At 45.4% G+C, this 20123-nt stretch overlaps 1 protein-coding gene across 2 annotated transcripts in view; it reads left to right on the plus strand.

The window, feature by feature from the left end:
* The first annotated feature begins 1352 nt into the window (after positions 1–1352).
* The window catches only part of LOC116820551 (SITS-binding protein-like), a 76546-nt gene continuing 57775 nt past the window's right edge, over positions 1353–20123 (plus strand). For both annotated transcript variants that reach the window (XM_032773108.2, XM_032773111.2), the window contains exons 1-2: positions 1353–2574; positions 15546–15717. In XM_032773108.2, the coding sequence (XP_032628999.1) occupies positions 2110–2574; positions 15546–15717 (637 nt within the window). In that variant the 5' untranslated portion in view covers positions 1353–2109. The remainder of the gene's footprint in view (positions 2575–15545; positions 15718–20123) is intronic.

Genomic DNA, 20123 nt, shown 5'->3' on the forward strand with positions numbered 1-20123 from the left:
TCCCACAAAAAAGATTAAAGACATTATCTCCAACTGCATCCTATAGTGAGAAACTTCATATAATTCACTCATCTCCAGCCTCACCCCTTTGGAGCCCCCAAGCCACACTATGGCCCTGATCCAGGAAAGCACTTAAAGTTAAGCACATCAGTAATCCACCTGAAGTCAGTGGGAGTAGTCACATGCTTAAAATTAAGTTCCCACTTAAATGCTTTGCTGGATCTGGGCCTAAATGCCTAGGAGAAAAGAGGCTTAGCAGCCTGCCTAGAAGTGAATGATCCAGTCTCTGGTGGACTAAGCAGGGGAGTAAATTCAAGAGATCCTGTCAAAGAAAATGCCCTCATATCCACTTGCATCTGTTTGTATCGATTGCCCTCAAACTTGCCGGTCTCCACAGTTGCAGCATGGTGTGGGAGACAGGTAGTCTGGAGATAACTGGGTCCCAAACTATGTGGGAATTGATAGGATAAAGCCAGCACTTGGAACTCTTCCTGGAACCGTACTAAGAATCAAAACCGTCTCGTTAGCGGTCACGTGACATCCGTGCATTCGTGACAGCTGGTTACATGAAAAGGTAACATTAGGAAATACGCCAGTTAATTTTTACCTGCCTTTAGTGAGATGAAATGAATCGTGCTCTCTGTGGAAACTAATGTGAGAGGAGAATCGGGCCTTTGAATGCTGCAAGTGGAGATCTAGGGAGAGACTGCCCATTCCTGTAGTGGAGTTGGGGACCACAGGTACCTGACTAAACCCAGTTATCTCTTTGTTTGTGTTTATGCCTCTTTCTGAGTCAGGGAAATGGCATCTTGTCTTTTTGTGGCAATGCCACCATGCAGAAACTGAAAGGCCCTGCGAAGAACAAATACCCATAACATCACCCTCATATATAGCCTTTTAGCTCAAAAGAGGCCCGATTCTCCTCTCACACTCTGCAAAATAAATATTAATAACATTATAGACCTAGGCATGCCCCCGGTGAATAGGAAGTATGACACAGTGAGTGCACAAAAAGATTGAGATTTATTTCCTGGATCCAGTCATCTGAGCTGGGTCAGAAGATTCATAGCCCTGCATGACATGGGTCAGCATACGTTAATGCCAGTGGTTACATTACAGGGAAGTGTGACTAGCATGGAGACTTCACCTAAACCTGAGCAGATGCACTAGTATCAGTGTTTCTCTTTGAGGGAAGGAAAAAAGCCAAGCAATGTTTTTACTTGGAAACAAATGCTTATTTTACATGCAGGAAACCCAACCAAGTGCCGAGCAATGAGAGTGGATCCTCTGCTGGTGTAAATCAGCATATCTCCATGGGCATCAAGGAAATTACACTGATCTACACCAGATGAGGTTTTGAATGAAATTATGCTTTACAGACAGCTTCCAGTTTTTACTACGCATCAGGTAGATTCATCAAACTCTTCTATTTGGCAGAGGAAGGGCTAAAGAACTTGTTATACTTTGACCTGAGTGACTTGCACTTTTGGGGAATCCCATTCACACTCTTCTCTTTATAATCAGCAAATATCCACTGTGATCTTCTCTGCACCATGTGTCCCCTTAATGCTGCATTACAAGCCTGAACCCAAAGCTGCGTGGAGACTTGAATGCTGCATTTTCCCTATACAGCCGCTGCTGCCCACTCCCCCCTCCTTTACTCCCAATCTAATGGTTATACAGGATCCAAGCTTTTCAGTGCATGTTTGTCTCTATAGGGCCACAGACAGTGTTCCTGATTAGGCACAGTCTGGCATGCCAGAGAAACGTCACAGCTCAAGCACCTGGGACAAATCTGGCAGGGGGGATGGATCTGACACCACACGTTTACAGCTCTATTTTGCAGGCACTCTCCCTTTCTACAGCTAGTGCACTGCTGACTAGAATAACTTCCCCTTTAGCAACATGTGCTGAGTGGTGGAGAAAGCTTTGAGAAGCGGTTTTACTTGTTTTTATTTCTGGGAGGGGGAAGTTGTGAAGTTATTTTTGGAGAGGAGGGGGAACTAACCAAAGTTAAAGAGAGCTTCCCAGCAGGTTCCGAAAGAGAGAGCTCCATGTCCTGAAGCAGAAGCATTTCCTTGCGAGATTGCTTTAATAATTTTGTATAAAATGCCCCATGCTCGTCCCAGGAACCAGAGTCTAATCCCAGAGGTGACGTGGGACTCTGGGCTCAAGGAGATGAATGAGACTTGGAAGGGAGCTATTGCCTGCCTCGGGGTGGCTGTCTTCTTCGTGATGACCATTGGGATTATCTACTGGCAAGTGGTGGACCAGCCAAACAAGAACTGGATCTTGAGAGGGAGCATCAGTGGTCTCATCTGGGAGCGAAGGTCTCACTCCCTCGTCCTGCAGACCCTGAGCGAGGAGAAGACCCTGGTGGAGATCAATGTGGGCAACTTCCCAGACATGGAGCAGCCCTTTGTGAAGAACTTGTGCTGGCTGAACAAGACGGAGTTCTGCTATACCTGGGATGCAATGGCGGATCTGGAGATTTCCCTCGAACCTGGTCCTTCCGCCAGCACAGAGTGCTACAGGATAAACTGGACTCCACTGCACTGCAAGATTACACTAAAGGTAATGGGGATTTGGTTTAGTTATAAAACAAATGTGGTGTTTTATTAATGCATCGTGGTGCTTTCTGGGCCAGATCCTCAGCTGGTATAAATCAGCATAGCTCCAGTGAAGTCAATGGAGCCACACCAATTTACATCAGTGGAGGAACTAGCCTTATATATTTATTATAATTAAAAATAAATAAAATAAAATCTAATAAAATATCATTAAGCTTGTTCTGCTGACAGGGCTGGAAGAGAGAGGGAGATCTTGTGTATGCTTACTTTTTGTGGAGGGCACCTGGACCACACAATGATGGGGTGATCATACAAAATCCTAGACAGATGGGTGCTCCAAAGCACTCCGGCTGCTACTGTCACCATTAAAAATACACTAATAATACTCAACCAGTCAACTGTAGCTACCTCCTCATAGTGGTGTGGTTTTAACTAAAGTCACATTTAGACAGAGACTGAATACATATATACACCAACACACAAAAAATAACAATGGTGTTTAAAACCAAAAGGCTAGAAAAGGTTATTCCTAAACACAGTTACAATAGATTTATTCCAATGGCCTCAGTGGGAGAATGGCAGCACCCTCCTTCCTCTGTTTGTAACTAAAAAGAGCTTAGGTAAAATAAATACCCACCGCATATTTGCACTGGCACTGAAATCCCGTGGCTGTACCAGGTTTCAGAACCTGCTTCTCTGCCTGTGCTAAAAGTTGGGGAACTTCCTCTTGTGCTTCCTCAGTTTGTGTGATGTTCTTGCAACTTATAGAGCACTGAAGAGTATTTTGTTATACAATATTTAGGAGAGGGAAGAATGAATCAACTTGTCTGTATCTGAGCATGGCACTTTCCTTTCTCCTGATACAGCAGGTGTCAGCACTGAGGACATTAATAAAATCAGATTTTTTTTTCTGATCTATACATTGTCTAGATATCGACATCTTTGCTAGCTGTACAGTAAATCCACATTTAAAATACACTTTGCTTTGGAGACATTTTTTAATGTAATCAGTGAGTGTTGCCTACGTGCGTGATTTGTTTTAATTTGTTTCAGATCTATACTGACAAGGTGATGAGTAGGATAGAGTTGATCATTTTCCAAGTAAAAATCAAAAACGGTTGGAAAATATGATGTGGGGAAAGTCAGAAACAGGGAATGGGCCAGAGTCTCAGGTGGTAGAAATCAGCTACTGAAGTCAATTGAACTACAGTCAAATTAGTTGACTATAGCTGTCCCATTTACATCAGCAGAGAATCTTTATTTTAATACTCTGGGCCAAATTCCTCCATTTTAGTGAAACATTCAGCTTGAGGACTGGAGTGGATTTGCCCTGTTTTTCAATAGAATTTGTCCCTTACTAGCACCCAAATAAAAAATATTTTACAATGTAGTTAAACCATTATGGAGTTCAGAAATTTTGCTTGACATTTAGGATCAGTCTCAAAGGGACCCCATAGGAACTTGAGTCATGAATACGCATTTCATATTATCAGGAGACAGAGAATAATTATTCTCTTGTAGATTTGAATCAATCAGAATAAGACAGGACTCCGACACACACAGGTGTTTCAAAAAAGTTAGGAAACAGAAGTCTGATCGATGCAGAGAGCCCCCAACTCCTGCTGACTTCAGGGGAAGGTGAAACTCCTCAGATGTTTACAGGTTCAAATTCAGGCCAGTGGGAAGGAGGGGGTGAATGTGGTTGTGAAAGGGATTAAGCTGGGTGAGATGAGCAGGGTCTCTAACTTGCAGCAACAGAGCAAGACAGAGAGGAGAAAATGAAACGTAGATAAAAGGCTTTTCGGAAACAATCCAGTAAATTAGTTGGCTGTAGCTGTCCCTTTATCAGAACATAGGATAAATTTTAAATATTATTGCTGGCTGGCTGCATTTTACAGTTGTACTGCAGATCTGCCCCAGATTCTCTCCATGTGCTTAGAAGTTTACACCAGAAAACAAAAATAAGCCCCCCTAACAGTTAAAGCCATTTATTGATGCACCATGTGACACCAATAAATCTTCTCTCTCTGCTGAGCGATAGAAACAGTCCTGTGACACATGGTTCTGTGGAATGCAGTCAAAACAAGACATAGTTACACATACAGGGCCAGATCCTCAGCTAGTGTCAGTTAACGTGACTCCATTGACTTATTCAGTTTGCACCAGCTAAGGATCAGGCCCAAATATGTTAAAGTAATCTATGGCTGCCTTTGAGTAACAGTTGTTTGGCAGGTAGCGCCTGTTTTTCATGGACTCAGCTGTTCCTTTGTAACGCTAAATACAAACCGAAACAGCCCACTTGAAATAGCTGAATTTCCCTCCCCAGGACCCCAATTCTGCATGAATCACTGCACAGAGTTAGGAGCTGGTCATTCTTTTGAGGGTGTAAGTGGGACTAGCTGCTAATGCTTAAACAACCAGAAATCCCCATTCCCCCTTGAAATATGTCCGGGCTTTCACACAGGCACTCAAGAAAGAGGCCTTGTTCTAATTGCCAGAGAATTTGAAGTCATGTGGGAGGTTAAGTCTTGCTGATCCTGGTGCTTGGCAAAAAGGAAAGGTTTAGAAAGAGAAGAGGCAACAAGAGCATTTGAACCGAAATAATATATTTGACTGTATTTAGGTGGTTTAGGAAACCAGGAGGCAAGGGGGGGAAAAGCCACATAACTCTTGATACTTTCCCGGTTTGTTTTTGTTTTGTATTATGGAGTGGCAGGAGCTTGTTGACTCTTTTGAAAAATATTCTTAGCGATTTTTTGGTTCATCATGTCACCAAAGCACCTTGAACTGGAATCTCCAAATTTGTTTTGCTTGCCTTGCTGAGGAGAGGCACCGTTGTTAGTACTGGGGGACCTTAGTACAATTTTTGGGAGGGAAATTTAGTGGGGGAAAAACATATACATATATTATGGCGGCATCAATAGGGACTTGACAGTTAAGGGTGCGTTGAGATTTGCACTTGGAGAAGGGTGTAAAGACTCATGTTTTACACTTTAGTGACTGAAATGGTTTTCAAGTTCAATACAGAAACTTCAGAAAACTGAATTTTCATAATATTTGCTTAAAATATTTAGCATCGTTTGCAAAGGAAACATGTTAAAACTATCTCTTCTTGGATTTCCTCCTGGCAGCCTGTCCAGTCTCTTATATTGCCTTCCTGAAGCTAAAGAACCAGTCACCACAAACTCAAAACTCTCTCTCTCTCTCTCACACACACACACTCTCTCTCACACATACGCACAAACTATGTAAAACGAACATTATTTAGATTGCAATGTTAAGCACCATTAGGAAAACCATGTATGATTGCTCATGCAAGTATAATTACTGGCTCAGTGGGCATCCATTCTGTGCACAGAATAATGCAGGATCCTACAGATATAATAGTATGATTGTGTAAAGATCATACCATAATGCAGGCCTGCATAACTCGTAAAGCGGCGAGGGCCACATTACTCCAAAGAAAACAGCTGAGGGCCGAAACCCCCCGGCCCCGTGGAAACAACCCCCCGCCCCAGGATCTCTCGGCCTGTGGAAACACCCCACCCCAGCACTGCCCAGCCCTGCAGAAACAAACCCTCCTTCCCCAGCGCTGCCCCACCAAAACAGCTGTGGGCCAAAAAGGAAGGTTGGAGGTGGAGAAGTGATACTTGATTTTAAATCAACCAGGGGCTCCCAGCTGAAGAGGTGGCTGGGAGCCCTCAGGGGCAAATTAAAGGGCCCAGGGCTCCGACGGCTGGGGGAACATGGAACTTTGCGGGGCTGGGGCAGGGATTTAAAGGGCCTAGAGCTCCTGCTGCTGAGGGGAGCCTGAGCCCTTTAAATCCCAGCCTCAGCCCATCCGCTGGAGCTGCGGCCGGGATTCAAAGGGCTCTGGGCTGCCCATGGCGGAGGGGAGCCCTGAGCCCTTTAAATCTCAGCCGCGCCGGGAATCTCTGCCGGCAGCCCAGAGCCCTTTGAATCCAGGCCGCGGCTGAGATTTAAAGAACTTTGGGCTCCCCGCCGCTGCAGGCAGCCCAGATCCCTATGAATCCCGGCCGCGGCTGAGATTTAAAGGGCTCTGGGCTCCCCGCCACTGGGGGCAGCTCAGAGCCTTTTGAATCCTGGCCGCGGCTGGGATTTAAAGGGTTCAGGGCTCCCCGCCACTGCCAGCAGCCCAGAGCCCTGTGAATCCCAGCCGTGGCTGAGATTTAAAGGGCTCAGGGCTCTCCCGGCTGTGGGCAGCCCAGAGCCCTTTGAGTCCCAGCCACGGCTGGGATTTAAAGAACTCTGGGCTCCCCGCTGCTGCGGGCAGAACAGAGCCCTTTAAATCCCAGCCACGGCCGGGACTCAAAAGGCTCTGAGCTGCCCGCAGCGGTGGGGAGCCCAGAGTTCTTTAAATCTCAGCCGCAGCCGGGATTCATAGGGCTCTGGGCTGCCCGTGGCTGCAGGCAGCCCAGAGCCCTTTGATTCCCCGTCATGGGCCGCATAGTGAGCCTCTGCGGGCCGCCGTATGTTGTGGAGGCCTGCCATAATGAATACCTGAATTATGGTTGTAATCCTAAATCTGGCACTTCCTAACTTTCAGGTGCTTGACTCCAACATAAATAACATTATTTTGAAAGGTACAAGGTGGGTGAGGTAATGTCTTTTATTGGACCAATTTCTGTTGGTGAAAGTCTCTCAGGAACAGAAGTTGGTCCAATAAAAGATATTACCTCACCCGCCTTGTCTCTCTCTTATCCTGGGACCAGCGCAGCTACAACAACACTGCATACATTCTTTTAAAGCAGCTTTTTGTGTGTAATTGAGCAATAGTGTGTGTGTGGGGGGCGCGGGTTAGGGTAAAAACAAATTCTGTTACGCTCAACTATAACAACTCCCCCAATCATGGATCATCAACAGGATCTGAATCCCGAGCCTTCAGCAGTGTGGCACAGACTGCTGCTACGTGAGCTACAGGACCAACATTAGTGAATGGTAGGAGAAAGCTGTTATGTGGGAAGGTGGGAGGAGATTGGATTGCTGAGTCCAGGTGCTAGGTCCAGGAAGAAGCCCATTCCAGCTTGGATCTTGCTCCACGCACTCCCCAGAGTGGGGGGAGCTCCTGCCCCACGTCTTGCCCCCAGAATGGGGGGTTGGTGTCTGGTGCCATTTGCAGGATTTGAGAATGGGGGTGTTGCCATGTCTGTGTCTGTCTGTCTGTCTCTCTCTCTCTTCTTGCCTAGTAGTTAAGGGAGCCGAGTTTCTGCTCCATGCGGTGCCCCGGGGTACAAATGTGTGTGTGTAAACAGGCCACTGGGGCTATGTATTGGTTCTAGGGACTTGTAGGTGAGTAGAGCCTGGATGAGCACTCTTCTCCCCACACTCTGCTCTGGCTATTTTCACAGCTGCCTGCAGTGGCCCTGGCTTGAGCCCACCCTTGGTGTGTTCAGGTATTTGGGCAGACTGCCAAAAGTTCCCTGAGGGACACAAGTGAGAAAAGGGAAACAGTGATTTAAAATCTACAGTTGCATAGATCTTTCAGCCAAACCTGAACGGAATTTCCTAGGAGAAAGAAAAGGCATTTCTGTAGCCCAAGGGGATCTCCCCAGCTGAATATCAAAGGCCTATTACAAAGGATGAAGGTCTTTCAGAGAAAAGGTCACAACAATCTTTTATAAAAGGAAGCGGTAGGCAAACTAGGCTCACTGCCAGCTCTCCCCATAATATATATTCTCATAAGGTAGCAAGGATGGGGCTGAGATGTTACAGGAATATATATGTTGCTAGCATGGTTTCAGCTATTGTATGGACAAGGCTTAAATGTACCGTGTAGCACGTGAGATTCTGTACGGAGTGTAGAGACCCTAATTTAAAGTGCCTTGAATAAGAACTGCAGTGGGCTGTAGAGGCTCCTACACAGTTGCTACAGGAATTTTTTGGACGGGACCTATGTATCACATGGACAGGCTCAAAGCCTTCCCTGCACCCTGCAGAAAGTCAGAGCAGTTGGGCTATGTGAGTGTGAAGCGTGAAAGGGTTAAGGATGCAAACACACACCCTAACTGGGGTCAGAGCATTGAGCCGCAGAGTAGTAATCAGTCCACTCCATGCGGCTGCTTTCCCAGCCTACGCTACTGCAACCTCTCGGTGCCACTTGCACAGGGCATTAGGACAATTGAATTTATGTAACTGAGGATCCTGTGGCCTTTTCTCTTACCTATCCCCACCGCAGGCAGGACTGCCACATCAATTCCCTGTCCCTCCACATGACACAGGAGGTGCAGAAGCTCCTTTGCGTGATAATTCTGCTGAAGCAGCACATTTCCTGGCCAGGAGTCCTCTTCAGTGAGCGCTAATCACTTTTTTGGTGACACTGCCCAGCTGCAGAAACTCCAGTGGCTGGGAGGCCATGGCTGCAGCCTGCTTATGGAGAATGTTCTGACATCCGTTCCCCTGGTATTTAGTTAGCAGAAGACAATTGTAATCCAGGACTAGAACTAGCAGCTCCTTTGTCTTCCAGTGGAGAGGCCAAGCAACACGGGGAAGATGGTGCTTTGATCAGTCCTTTTGATTATGAAATAAAACAGTCAGCTGTGTATTTAATATGAAACATACAGAGTTGTACTTACCCTCTGCTAATGTCATAAAGCAAGCCTGGCCTGCCAAGTTGTAGCATTCTGGATGCTAGAGAAAACAGGAGAGACTTTCAAGTTCTGAGGAAGAAAGTCCTTTTCAAGTCAGGGATTACAGTGAAAGCAGTAAGTAGCCAAAGTTAGGATTATCCTCAGAGTTATTTATTGCATGATGCCTGCCTGGAAACCTTATGGCAAGATCGGTAAGCCTATGTTATCGTGCTAAGCACGGCTTACATAATTATTGGATTGAAGGAGAACCAAATTCTCTGCTGTCATAAATTGATATAGTTCCATTGAATCTGGTCCAGCTCTTATGGGAAAGAACCTTCTATCAGTAACCCACTGTTTGGCAAAGATGGGGCCTGCTCCTGCTCCCTTTGAGCAACCCATTGACCTCTACAGAAGCAGGATTAAATCCACAGTTAGCTGAGTGGAGACTTGAGGAACATGTTCCAGTTGAAGGTTCAGCTCTGTGGTAACATAGACTGTTACAGTATTAACCACTGGGATATCTTAAAATATGGAGACGGAAAACAGTGCTTGCTATTATAAACAGCTGTGGGCCAAATTCTGCCTACACGTTCACCACTGTAAATTCAGAGTAGCTCAGTAGATGTCACTGGACTTCCTCTAGACTTAAGATGGTGTAACTGAGGGCAGAATTTGTCCTGCTGTCTTCACAGCCCCTTGGAATTTGGGTCTCCAGAATGAAAGGTGCCATTTATTAAATGTACCGCAAAGCATCCTTGGTTACTACTAATTTACCAGAAGCAGAACTGAAATCAGATCCGATCATTTTGAAAGGACTTAAATATTTGGGCACAGGTCCTGTGTCCACAAATATCACTAGAATCTAGGAATAAATATCTGTCCAGATCTGAGAGTGGAAGATTCTGAAATGTGAGACTATCTGGTCTCAAGGCCAACAATGAGTTTCTCATATGTCTGAATGGGAAAAAAGGCAACTAGCAGGTTTTGCAGGCATGTTATTGTACGACAGAAATGTTTAGAAGAGGGAGGATTCTTCAGATTATTTCTCTTTCCCAAAGGAAAGAACTCAGCTGTGATATTAGCGCTTCTCATCTCTCTACAAACCCATTTTCTTTACTGAAAGGTTTTATTTTAATGCTTCACTCCACACATACTGAGTGTGTCTGCATTGCAATCACAGAGTATGATCGCAACTGGTGTAGACATACTCGAGGTAGCTTTAATCTAGTTGTCTCAGGCACCAGAGCAGTGAAACTGCTGCAACATATGTTTCAGCGTAGACTAACCAACCAGGTTTTGGCCAGGCTTGTGCGCTTAAGTACATTGCTGAACCAGGGCTACATACACTAACATACCAACATGTCCTATTATACTGAGAGGGGATGAGGAAGAGAAGGTGATAATATATGATAGTGTGTTGTGCTATAAAGTAATGTAAGAATACTAGATCAGACCCCCAGTGATCTGTCTAGTCTGGTAATCTCTTCCTGGGAGTGGTCAGCACCAGCTGCTTCACAGGAAGGTGCAAGAACCTGCAGGAGGTAGTTAAGGAATAACCTGCCCACCCCTTCTGGGAATGGGCGTTCTAACATCCCGCTCCACTGCACCCCATTCCCAGAAGTTGGTTTATGCCTTGAAGCAAGCAGGTTTGTGTCCTGTCTGAAACTGCTGTTTGTTTTTGTGTTATTCACTATTGTAACCTTGGATAGTCTTGTTGTGAGTATAAATGTATAATCCTGCGAAGCCCTGGGCCTCAGTGATAATTTTGTTACAGTGAGTGCCACACGTTGAGTGTTGTATAAGTAATATTTCCTTTTAACTGTTTGGAATTTGTCACTTTTCACTTTCATTGCCTGTCCACTTGAAGGGTTCTAGTCGCAGGAGTTTGGGATGGCTCTGTTGTTTAGATATACTAAACATATTTGACAGAAACTGTTTTAGAAATATTTGCTAGGTGTTTTGTTTTTAATGGCGGCACTGTTTTCCGTATGCTACCACCTAAGGGAATTCATTTTGTTGTGACTCTCTTGCAGTGGACTAGTGTCTACTGCAAAACTCAAACGGTGGTAGGTATTTGAGAAATTATTCACAAGCAGATCATAAATGTCAAGACAGCCCACTGGATAAAGTACATCTGTGCCATTTTATATCTCAATGTGTGTTTCGTTTAATTATTGTTTTATAAAGAACATTACTGGCGGGATAGACAAAGCTAGAGAGGGGGAATAAAACCTAACCGAGGTTGAATGGTGGTTTTTTGTCTTTAATGAACAGCTCATCTCTAGAGCCTCCTTGAGTGGTTTTACTGTTCTTTGTGTTCCCCTTCCTCCTTTGGCCAGGCCGAGGGGATGGTGTATTCACAGCTTTTCTTTTCCCCATTTGGTCCCTTCCTTGTCCATGTTCTTTATGGCTCTCAGCATGGCCCAGGTTAAATTAATTGAAAACAAGTTATCTGATAGATATGAAAACATTCTTAATTCCCCATTAACAACTATGAGGGAATTGTTTCTAATGGGGGTCCCCTATGGACTGGTTCTCAGTCCAATGCTACTCAATATTTTTTTGTCAGTTATCTGGAAGAAAATATAAAATTATCGCTGATAAAGTTTGTGGATGACGCAGACTGAACTCCCAAGGGGATGCTGAGATGCACAAAATGTATAAAGGGGCGAGTACCAAATAGGAGTAGGGAGGTGGTGTTACCACTGTGTACAGCATTGGTGAGACCACCCTTGGCATATGGTGTTCAGTTCCAACATCGTCTACATTTTAAATAGCATATTGAAAAGCTGGAGAGAGTTTAGAGAAAAGCTGCAAGAGTGGTTTGTGTCTATAAAACATTCCTTACGATGAGAGAGACTTAAGATAAATAGACTGAGTGTATCAAAGAGAAGGTTAACAGGTGACTTGATCTGCACAGGGAAAAGATATCTGGTACTACAGGGCTCTTTCATCTAGCAGACAAATGCATAACAGCTGGAAATTGGAGTCAGCAAAGTTCAGACTGGAAATAAGATGCACATTTTTAACAGGCAATTAACCATTGGAACAGATTACCAAGGAATGTAGTAAATTCTCCATCACTTGGCATCTTCAGATCAAGACTGGATGTTATTCTAAAACAGAGGTGGGCAAACTACGGCCTGCAGGACAGTCCTGCCTGGCCTTTGAGCTCCCGGCCCCTACCCTGCTGTCCCCCTTCCCCTGCAGCCTCAGCTCACCGTGCCGCCAGTGCTCTGAGCAGCGTGGCTGGCTCCAGGTGGGCAGCATAGCTGCCAGTCTTGGTGCTCTGAGCAGTGTGGTAAGGGGGTGGAGAGTTGGATAAGGGGAAGGAGGTCCTGGGGGCAATCAGGGGATAGGGAGCAGGGGGTGGTTGGATAGGCGTGGGAGTTGCGGGGGGAGCTGTCAGAGGGTGGGGGTGTGGATAGGGGTTGAGGCAGTCAGGGGACAGGGAGTGGGGGGTTCGATAGGGGGTGGGATCCTAGGGGGGGTGATTAGGGGTGAGGGGGTCCCGACAAGGGGTGGTCAGGGGACAAGGAGCCGGGGGGGGTTGGATGGTTCAGGAGTTCTGAGGGGGGCAGTCAAGGGACAGGAAGTGGGAAGGGGTGGATAGGGGGTGGGGGCTAGGCTCTTTGGGGAGGCACAGCCTTCCCCACCCGGCCCTCCATACAGTTTTGGAACCCCAATGTGGCCCTCAGGCCAAAAAGTTTGCCCACCCCTGTTCTAAAAGATACATTCTAGTTCAACCACAAGTTATTGGACTCAGTGAAGGAACCACTGGGTGAAATTCGATGCATTTGCTTATCATAATGGTCCTGTGATGCAGCGTGGTCTGCTGTGGCTGGAGCACTAGCATGCTATTCTCCATTATGGTTCCAAGTCCGTGGGTTGGCAGTAGCACCTACTGGCTCAAGTCTGTAGATTGCTGGTAGGGGAACTCAGGTCCTTCCTCTCCATCAAGCTCCAACCCAAGGCCCTGGGGCTGGCAGTTCAGGTGTGCAGCAAAGGCAAGGGTATCACCAAGACTGTTCCTTGGGTCACTTCCTACTACATCCCCTGTCTCTCTAGAGGCCTACCAGTTGCCTGGCTATTGACTTGCAATGCATACTCAGCTGAAAGGGGTCCAGAGGTTCTTCCTCCTCATTCACAGGCAGGCTATGCTGTCTCTCCACTGGCAGCCTGCATCTCTAAATTGAGGTCTGCTCCAGATGGCATTGGGCTCTTTCTGTAACCCTGCAGGAGCTACCAGAGCAGCTCTGCTCACTTGCACTGACCTCCCTAACTGAGCTATGCTGTGCCTTTTTAAACTCCAGCTCTATTGCAAGCACTCCCAGCAAATAGGTCTGGGCGAAGCCTCTTGGGCTCAGATCTGCTCTTTAACACTCTATTCCCCACTGTGGGGTTTGTACACTACAGCACATGTCCCTTCTAGCCTTAAAAATCCGTTACTCTTATTTCCAGCATCTCTAAATCAGGTTATGCTTTGATGCACTGCTATTGAGAGTTCTTCTATTTAAAAAAAAAAAAATCTAGACTGGCAGGTTATTGTTTTCCTGAAAGGACTGCATTTTTTTTTAAATAAGGGTTACTAGTTTGGGTCAGAACATTAGCAGCTAAAGTTAAAGTTGCAGATATGCTCTTCTCTGCTCTCTCTCTCCAATATATAGACCACAGTTGGTCAAAAAGTTCTGACAGCTTTTTGATGGAAAGCTGCTTTTTGATTAAATGAAAATTCTAACACAACCCCCCCAATTTCATCAAAAAATTGAGGTTTTGTAAAAATAAATATAAAAACTCACTTTTCAGTTGCCAAAAATCTGAATAACATCTAGATTTTTTTTTTTGTATTAAAACAATTTTTTGTCTGTGGGTTTTTTGTTTGTTTGTTTATTTTTGGGGGGGAGGGATATTTCCTGGTCAGCTTTAATATAGATAATAAAATCCACATTGAACAATATTTGTAGTGCTTTTGCTGTATCTATAGAAGTGCAAACCACCAAAATTCAAAAGGGTAAGGGAGCTGGACCAAAATTTCCCTCTCAAGTCCACATGGTAGTAGATACCTGCTTTGCTATTCCACCTTCCCTGCATGTGTGGAACTCCCCAGAGGAGTCCTGGAGACAAGATCCATTGAAGGGATTTAAAAGGAAAGTATTGCCTTTAGTTTTTGATTGATAAGAAGTAAATACTTTTTAAGGCATGTGTGACAAAGTGGGAATGTTCTTAACATTTTCTCTGAATACTGTGTGAGTGCCTCAGTTTCCCCTATGCATTTCTTAGGTATCTAGGTGGGGGGATCAGGATGTGTGATTGTTGCAGAGCTCAAGGGGGCTCCTGTGATATGGTCTGCATAGAAAATGGCTGACACTCTGTCTCCTGGCAACTAATTTGCCTGGACCCCTCCTCTACAAAGGTGCCAACTGAAGGTGTTGGAGAACAAAGAGATCAGGCGACCTCCTGGCCTGGGAAAGAGACAAAGGAAGAGGAGGGGCTGAAGGGTTTCACTTTGGAGCTGGCTGGGAAAATAGAGGGGAGGCCAGACAGGCCTCCTGGCCTCCCCCAAGATGGACATGATTGAGGGGGTCCTGTTGTCTGTACCTGCAAGACCTGTCTTGGACTGTGTTCCTGTCACCTAAATAAACCTTTTATTTTACTGGCTGGCTGAGAGCCTTGGTGAATCGCAGGAAGCCGGGGGTGCAGGGCCTTGTCTCCCCCAAACTCCATGACAGCATGTAATATACAGAGTACCTGAGATAATAGAATAACAGTGTTGCCAACCCTTGTGATTTTACTGAGTCTTGCTTTTGCTTGGTGTTAATAAATCACCAGCTCCTGAATTCAAGTGATTATGCAGAATTTCAGCTTTCATTTATGAAAAAAATTCTAGCCTGCATGGTTGTAGAGAAACATTTGTCACATTTTTAAGTTTAAGTTAAAAGCTCAGATACCAAAAGACAAAGTACCTAAAACTGATATATATCTTTTAAAAATCTCATGGATTTTTAAGGACTATTTCATAATTATTGAATATTTGAGGCTGGCATCACCGGTAGTATTGTGCACTTGCAGAGCTGTCTGCTTCAAACACTGGGAAAACATTCACTTGTTAATCCTCACAGCATCCAATGAGGGAAATGTCATTATCCTGAAGGCTACCAGTGGGGAGGCTTGAGATATGGAGGTTCTGACTTTCCAAAGGCCCCCTAGCGAGTCACTGGCGCAGAATTCCTTGCTCAATCCACTTAACCTGTTCCCTTTCTAAGCACATAATGTAAAGAGTCCTCTCTCTCTTCATTACCCTATGTATGTATTATTCTATGTACCAGTCCCTGGCACAAAGAGTTTTCTGTTTTCATTTCTAACAGAACTCTGTGATTGGTTGCAGGATTGTTTTTCAATGACTAATGTCTCCTGGTACGGAGGAGCAAGCATCAGAGCCCAGCGCTGGCCTTTGAACAATGTGAATACAAAGTCGCAGCCATTTGTTATCAGCAACCTCACCAAAAATCCCACCGGCTATGGATCTGTCTTAGAAAAATACTTTTTGGGATCAACAGGTAAGAAGAGTTTCTTCGCTGTGATTTCTCATTGTTCCTGACACTAACTAGCTTTGGATGTTAGGAATTCTAACTTAGGATTTACCTTTACTGATAGAAGGAGTGTTGGCTTGGAGCATTGGCATTCTCCTAATGTGGAACTTGAACCAAAGAACTTGTGACCCAGAGGTGGAAGTGCCATCAATATGTGCCCCTCCATTGATCCACTGGTGTCTATGAGCATGTAACAAATTAGCCAAATTGCATGGCTTATCTTTTCTCTTCACACTGTGTTAATTTGAAACATTCATTGCAGCAAGAGGTCCCTGTGACTGGATTTTGAAAAGGACTGGATAATTTTATGACTCTGATATCTCTAGACTCTAGTAGTTATGCAAATTCAGAGAATAAAGGATAATCACATCTCATGCCTCAGGGTGTAAGATGATGATCTGCAAGATCCCAATTTCAAAATACAATACTGCACAACTAGTTAGGTGGTTATCCCTTCCTTTCACGGGTCAGGTACTGGCACTGCCAAAAGCAAGATATCGGACTACATGGGCCAGTGATCTGCCCTGGCAGGGAAATCTTCTATTTATTCTTTGCAATGCATGCTGACCTGACAATATCATTCACTGATGGCTACTCAGCGATACAGTACTGGAAAAGCCCTTGGCAGCTGGCAGCTAGCGCTATTTATCATTGCCGGGCACATGGCATGTGTGTTTAGCTCTTTAATGGCATAGGTTACTGAAAGTCACAGATAACTATTTCAGCTGCTACTTTGGCTGTAGAATCCATTGTGGAAATTCTTCTCCTTCCATTCATGCAGAGTGCTAGCAGAACAGATTAAATGGTGCCTCAGGAGGATGTGCATGGAAACTCAGGAGAGGTTTTTCCCCTCAGTCATAAGCACAATTCCTTAAACATGCTCCGTGAAGGGCTGAGTCTCCGCTGCCTCACACCTTCGGTAGACAAGACAGTTACATGCCATGAGGGCAGGGGACTGGACTCGATGACCTCTTGAGGTCCCTTCCGGTCCTAGAGTCTATGAACCTATGAATCTGTGTAGAGCAGATGTAGAGATGGTGCCATTCTGATGACAGGGTACATCTACGCTGCAACTGAAGGTATAATTTCCAGCTCAGGTAGACACACGTGCACTAAGCCAACACACTACAAATAGCGATATAACTGGGGTGGGAAAGGTGGTTCAATGGGCGAGCTGCCCGAGTTGGTACCTTTGCACAGGTACCTACTCCCATGGGTGCCAGGTTTGTATAATTTGTGTTGGTGTCCAGCCAGAATGGGTCCAAGCAGAGCTGTCTTATCCATAGGATGGACCTGGGCAACTGCCCTGGGCCCCATGCTTCAGGGGGATGTGGGGCCCAGGGCAGCCTGGGGGATTAGCAGGGGGCTGGGCACTGGCAGCAGCGAGCGATTTGTCCCCAACCTGCCCTGCCAGCTCCTGGCATTGCTCAGGGGAAGGGGTGGAAGCCAGAAAGAGGCAGGGTGGGGGCGGGAGCTTGGGGGAAGGAGCAGAGTAGGGGGAGGAAGAGGCAGAGCAGAGTGGAAAGTGGTGGGGTGGAGTGGGCTGGGACTGGGTTGCTTGCTGCTGCCGGTGCCAAGCCCCCAACTAATCCTCCAGGACCCCTGGTCCCTGCATCCCCCTGAAGCACGGGGCCTGGGTTGGTTGTCCCAGTCCATCCTATGGACGGGATGGCTCTGAAAATATAAGCCCAAACATTGGTGGAGCCGGGCCCATGTTCCTGAATATTGGTGAAGCACGGGCACCATGGGCCCATATAACTTGCCACCTGCACCTACTCCTCTATGTCTGTCTCTGCCAACTGACAAGCTACATGCAGTTAGAAGTGTAATTTGAGGAATAGACTTGGAATCCCTGGCGCAGCTGCAATTACATGCAGCCCTTCTGGTCTTGGTCCCCCTGCCAATCAGATCCTTCTGCTCTTACTTCTCTGCCTGCCTGTTCCTTCCCTCATTATTCCAGCTTCCAAGTATAGCCCATGGCGCTTCCTTTCTCCCCTTGAGGCTGTGATACTAGTTATCTAGCACTCCTTTACTAACCTCCCCGGCTTGCACTAACTCCTTGGACAGTCCCCAAGTCTCCACTCTATTGCATTTCTTAAAAGTCAGGAATGAAGAGCCTTATAAAGTCAAAGGGCTGGATTGTGTCTTTAGGCACAATCATGAGCAAGAGCATCATGTGTATGCTACATCCACCTTGCGACTTGTGTCACAATTCTCTTCCTGCTCCTAGAAGGTAGGTAGCCATATAGTCCTGGCCAATAGTATCAGGAAACTATCTCTGCCCGATTCTACATGCTGGCTCAGCTGCTCTGGCCAGCAAGCTGGAGAGAGAGTAGAGCCAAGGTTCCACCCACTCCCCACCCAACTGCTTCAAGAAGGAAGGAAGCAGACAAATAACTGTGTCTACTCCTGGGCACCTGTGACCAGGGTTCTAGTGGGGAGCCAGCTGTGGTCACTCTATTAGAGTGAACAGCAAAGAATGGGCAGACAATCCCCCAAAAGCGGGTGGATATTCCAGTACTTAGATTCACTAAATCAGCACCAACAGCTTCATTATTACCTTACTGGTTTCTCAGAAGTCCCAACAACACAGTTTCCTCAGGCCCCCATCCAGGTACACATGTCAAATATGATGAAAAGTTCTGTAAACCTTATTTCATCGTATAAAAGAACAGATTCTACCAATCCCAAAGGATCGGACAAGTTACTCCCAGACTGATGAATGTTTCAGATCTTACCCAAATACACACGACAGCCAATTCTTATTAACTAAACTAAAATTTACTTTAAAAAAAACCAAAAGAGAGAGAGTATGGTTAAAAAATCAATATACATACAGACATGATTTCAGCTCGTTGAGGTTCAGATTCACAGCAGAGATGGTGAGCTTTGTAGTTGCAAAGAGTTCTTTTAGAATTCAGTTAATAGTTATAGTCCAATGTCCATATCTTATATTCAGGGCGTACCAGCATAACTGGGACCTCAGTCTTGTGACTCAGACTTCCCCTGACAAAGTCTAAGCAGATCTGAGATGACACAATCAGGATCCAAGGATCTTTTACACAATTTCATGTCTTTTGACAAGTTAGAATTCCTCAAGGAACAAAAAGTAATTAGGATGACTTTGAAGGGCATTCATCACCAGTACATAGGGCTTGTCTACACTGCGACATTGTCGACAAAACTTTTGTCTTTCACTGGTACTTAAAAAAGCCCCCTCTGCGAAAGACAAAAGTTTTGCCGATGCAAGTGGCAGTATGAGCGCGGCTTTGTTGGCAGAAGCACTCTGATGCCGACGAAGCTAACTCTGCTTGTGGGGCTGGAAGTACGTTGTCTGCAAAAGTGCTGACAAAATACCAACAGAGCGTTCACACACGCTGACTTTTAGTGACAAGGCTGTGTTGACACTGCCTTGTCGCTAAAAGCTGCATAGTGTAGACAAGCCCTTAGCTATATGAATTAACATAAGGCCATTTACTTGTTCCTCCACCATTCGCAGTCCATTTCAAAGAGAGATGAATATTGAGCTATCCCACGTTTACAATTCATTTACATGATAGGATGTTCTTTTGAGCTCTGAATTATCAGAATACAGCATAGACTGTTGATTACATTGTCCATCCTACTCATACATATGTAAATACACAAAAAACCAAACATTATCTCCCCCAGGGCCATCCAGAGGATTCAGGGGGCCTGGGGCAAAGCAATTTCAGGTGCCCCTTCCATAAAAAAAAGTTGCAATACTATAGAATACTATATTATCGTGGGGGCCCCTGTGGAAAAATAAACTTGCCGCCTTTTTCCCCCCCGCCCACCAACCGGGCAGCCCTGGGGAAAAATAAACATTTAAAAACCTTCCGCATTTCAGCACAAACCCAGTTTTGAGAACTTCTTTTCAAGTCACCTTTAGAAGGTATCACTGGTTCTCAGCGTCAGCTAGTGCTGAAAGGCACTAAAGCTCATTAAAAGGGTTGGACAAATATTTTCTGTCAAAGCTTTTTTTGGATTGAAAACTAGGGGTTTTTAAAAAGCAGAAAAAAAATCACGGCCAATGTCTGTTTTCCTTCAAAATTTGTTTTTGTTTTTTAATTGAAAAGCTGAAATTAGTCTGCCAAAACCCCAACATGGTTTGGGGTTTCAGAAGTGAGTGGCCAAATATTTGCTGCTTGGTGTGTTTTATTGTTTAAAGAAACAATAAAAAAAATTCTGCTTAAAAAAAATCCAAAACTTTTGAACCACCTCAGCTTGTGACCAAACGCCTGAGCCTATCCAGTCAGAGATTTTGCCAGGTTTCTGATACTCTGCTGGCTTCCTTGACTCATATCTGTCTCCATAACTTTGGGTTCATTTCGGTTAGAACATAAGAACGC

This window comes from Chelonoidis abingdonii, chromosome 4 (assembly GCF_003597395.2).
Source record: "Chelonoidis abingdonii isolate Lonesome George chromosome 4, CheloAbing_2.0, whole genome shotgun sequence".
In the NCBI taxonomy this organism is placed as follows: Eukaryota; Metazoa; Chordata; order Testudines; family Testudinidae; genus Chelonoidis; species Chelonoidis abingdonii.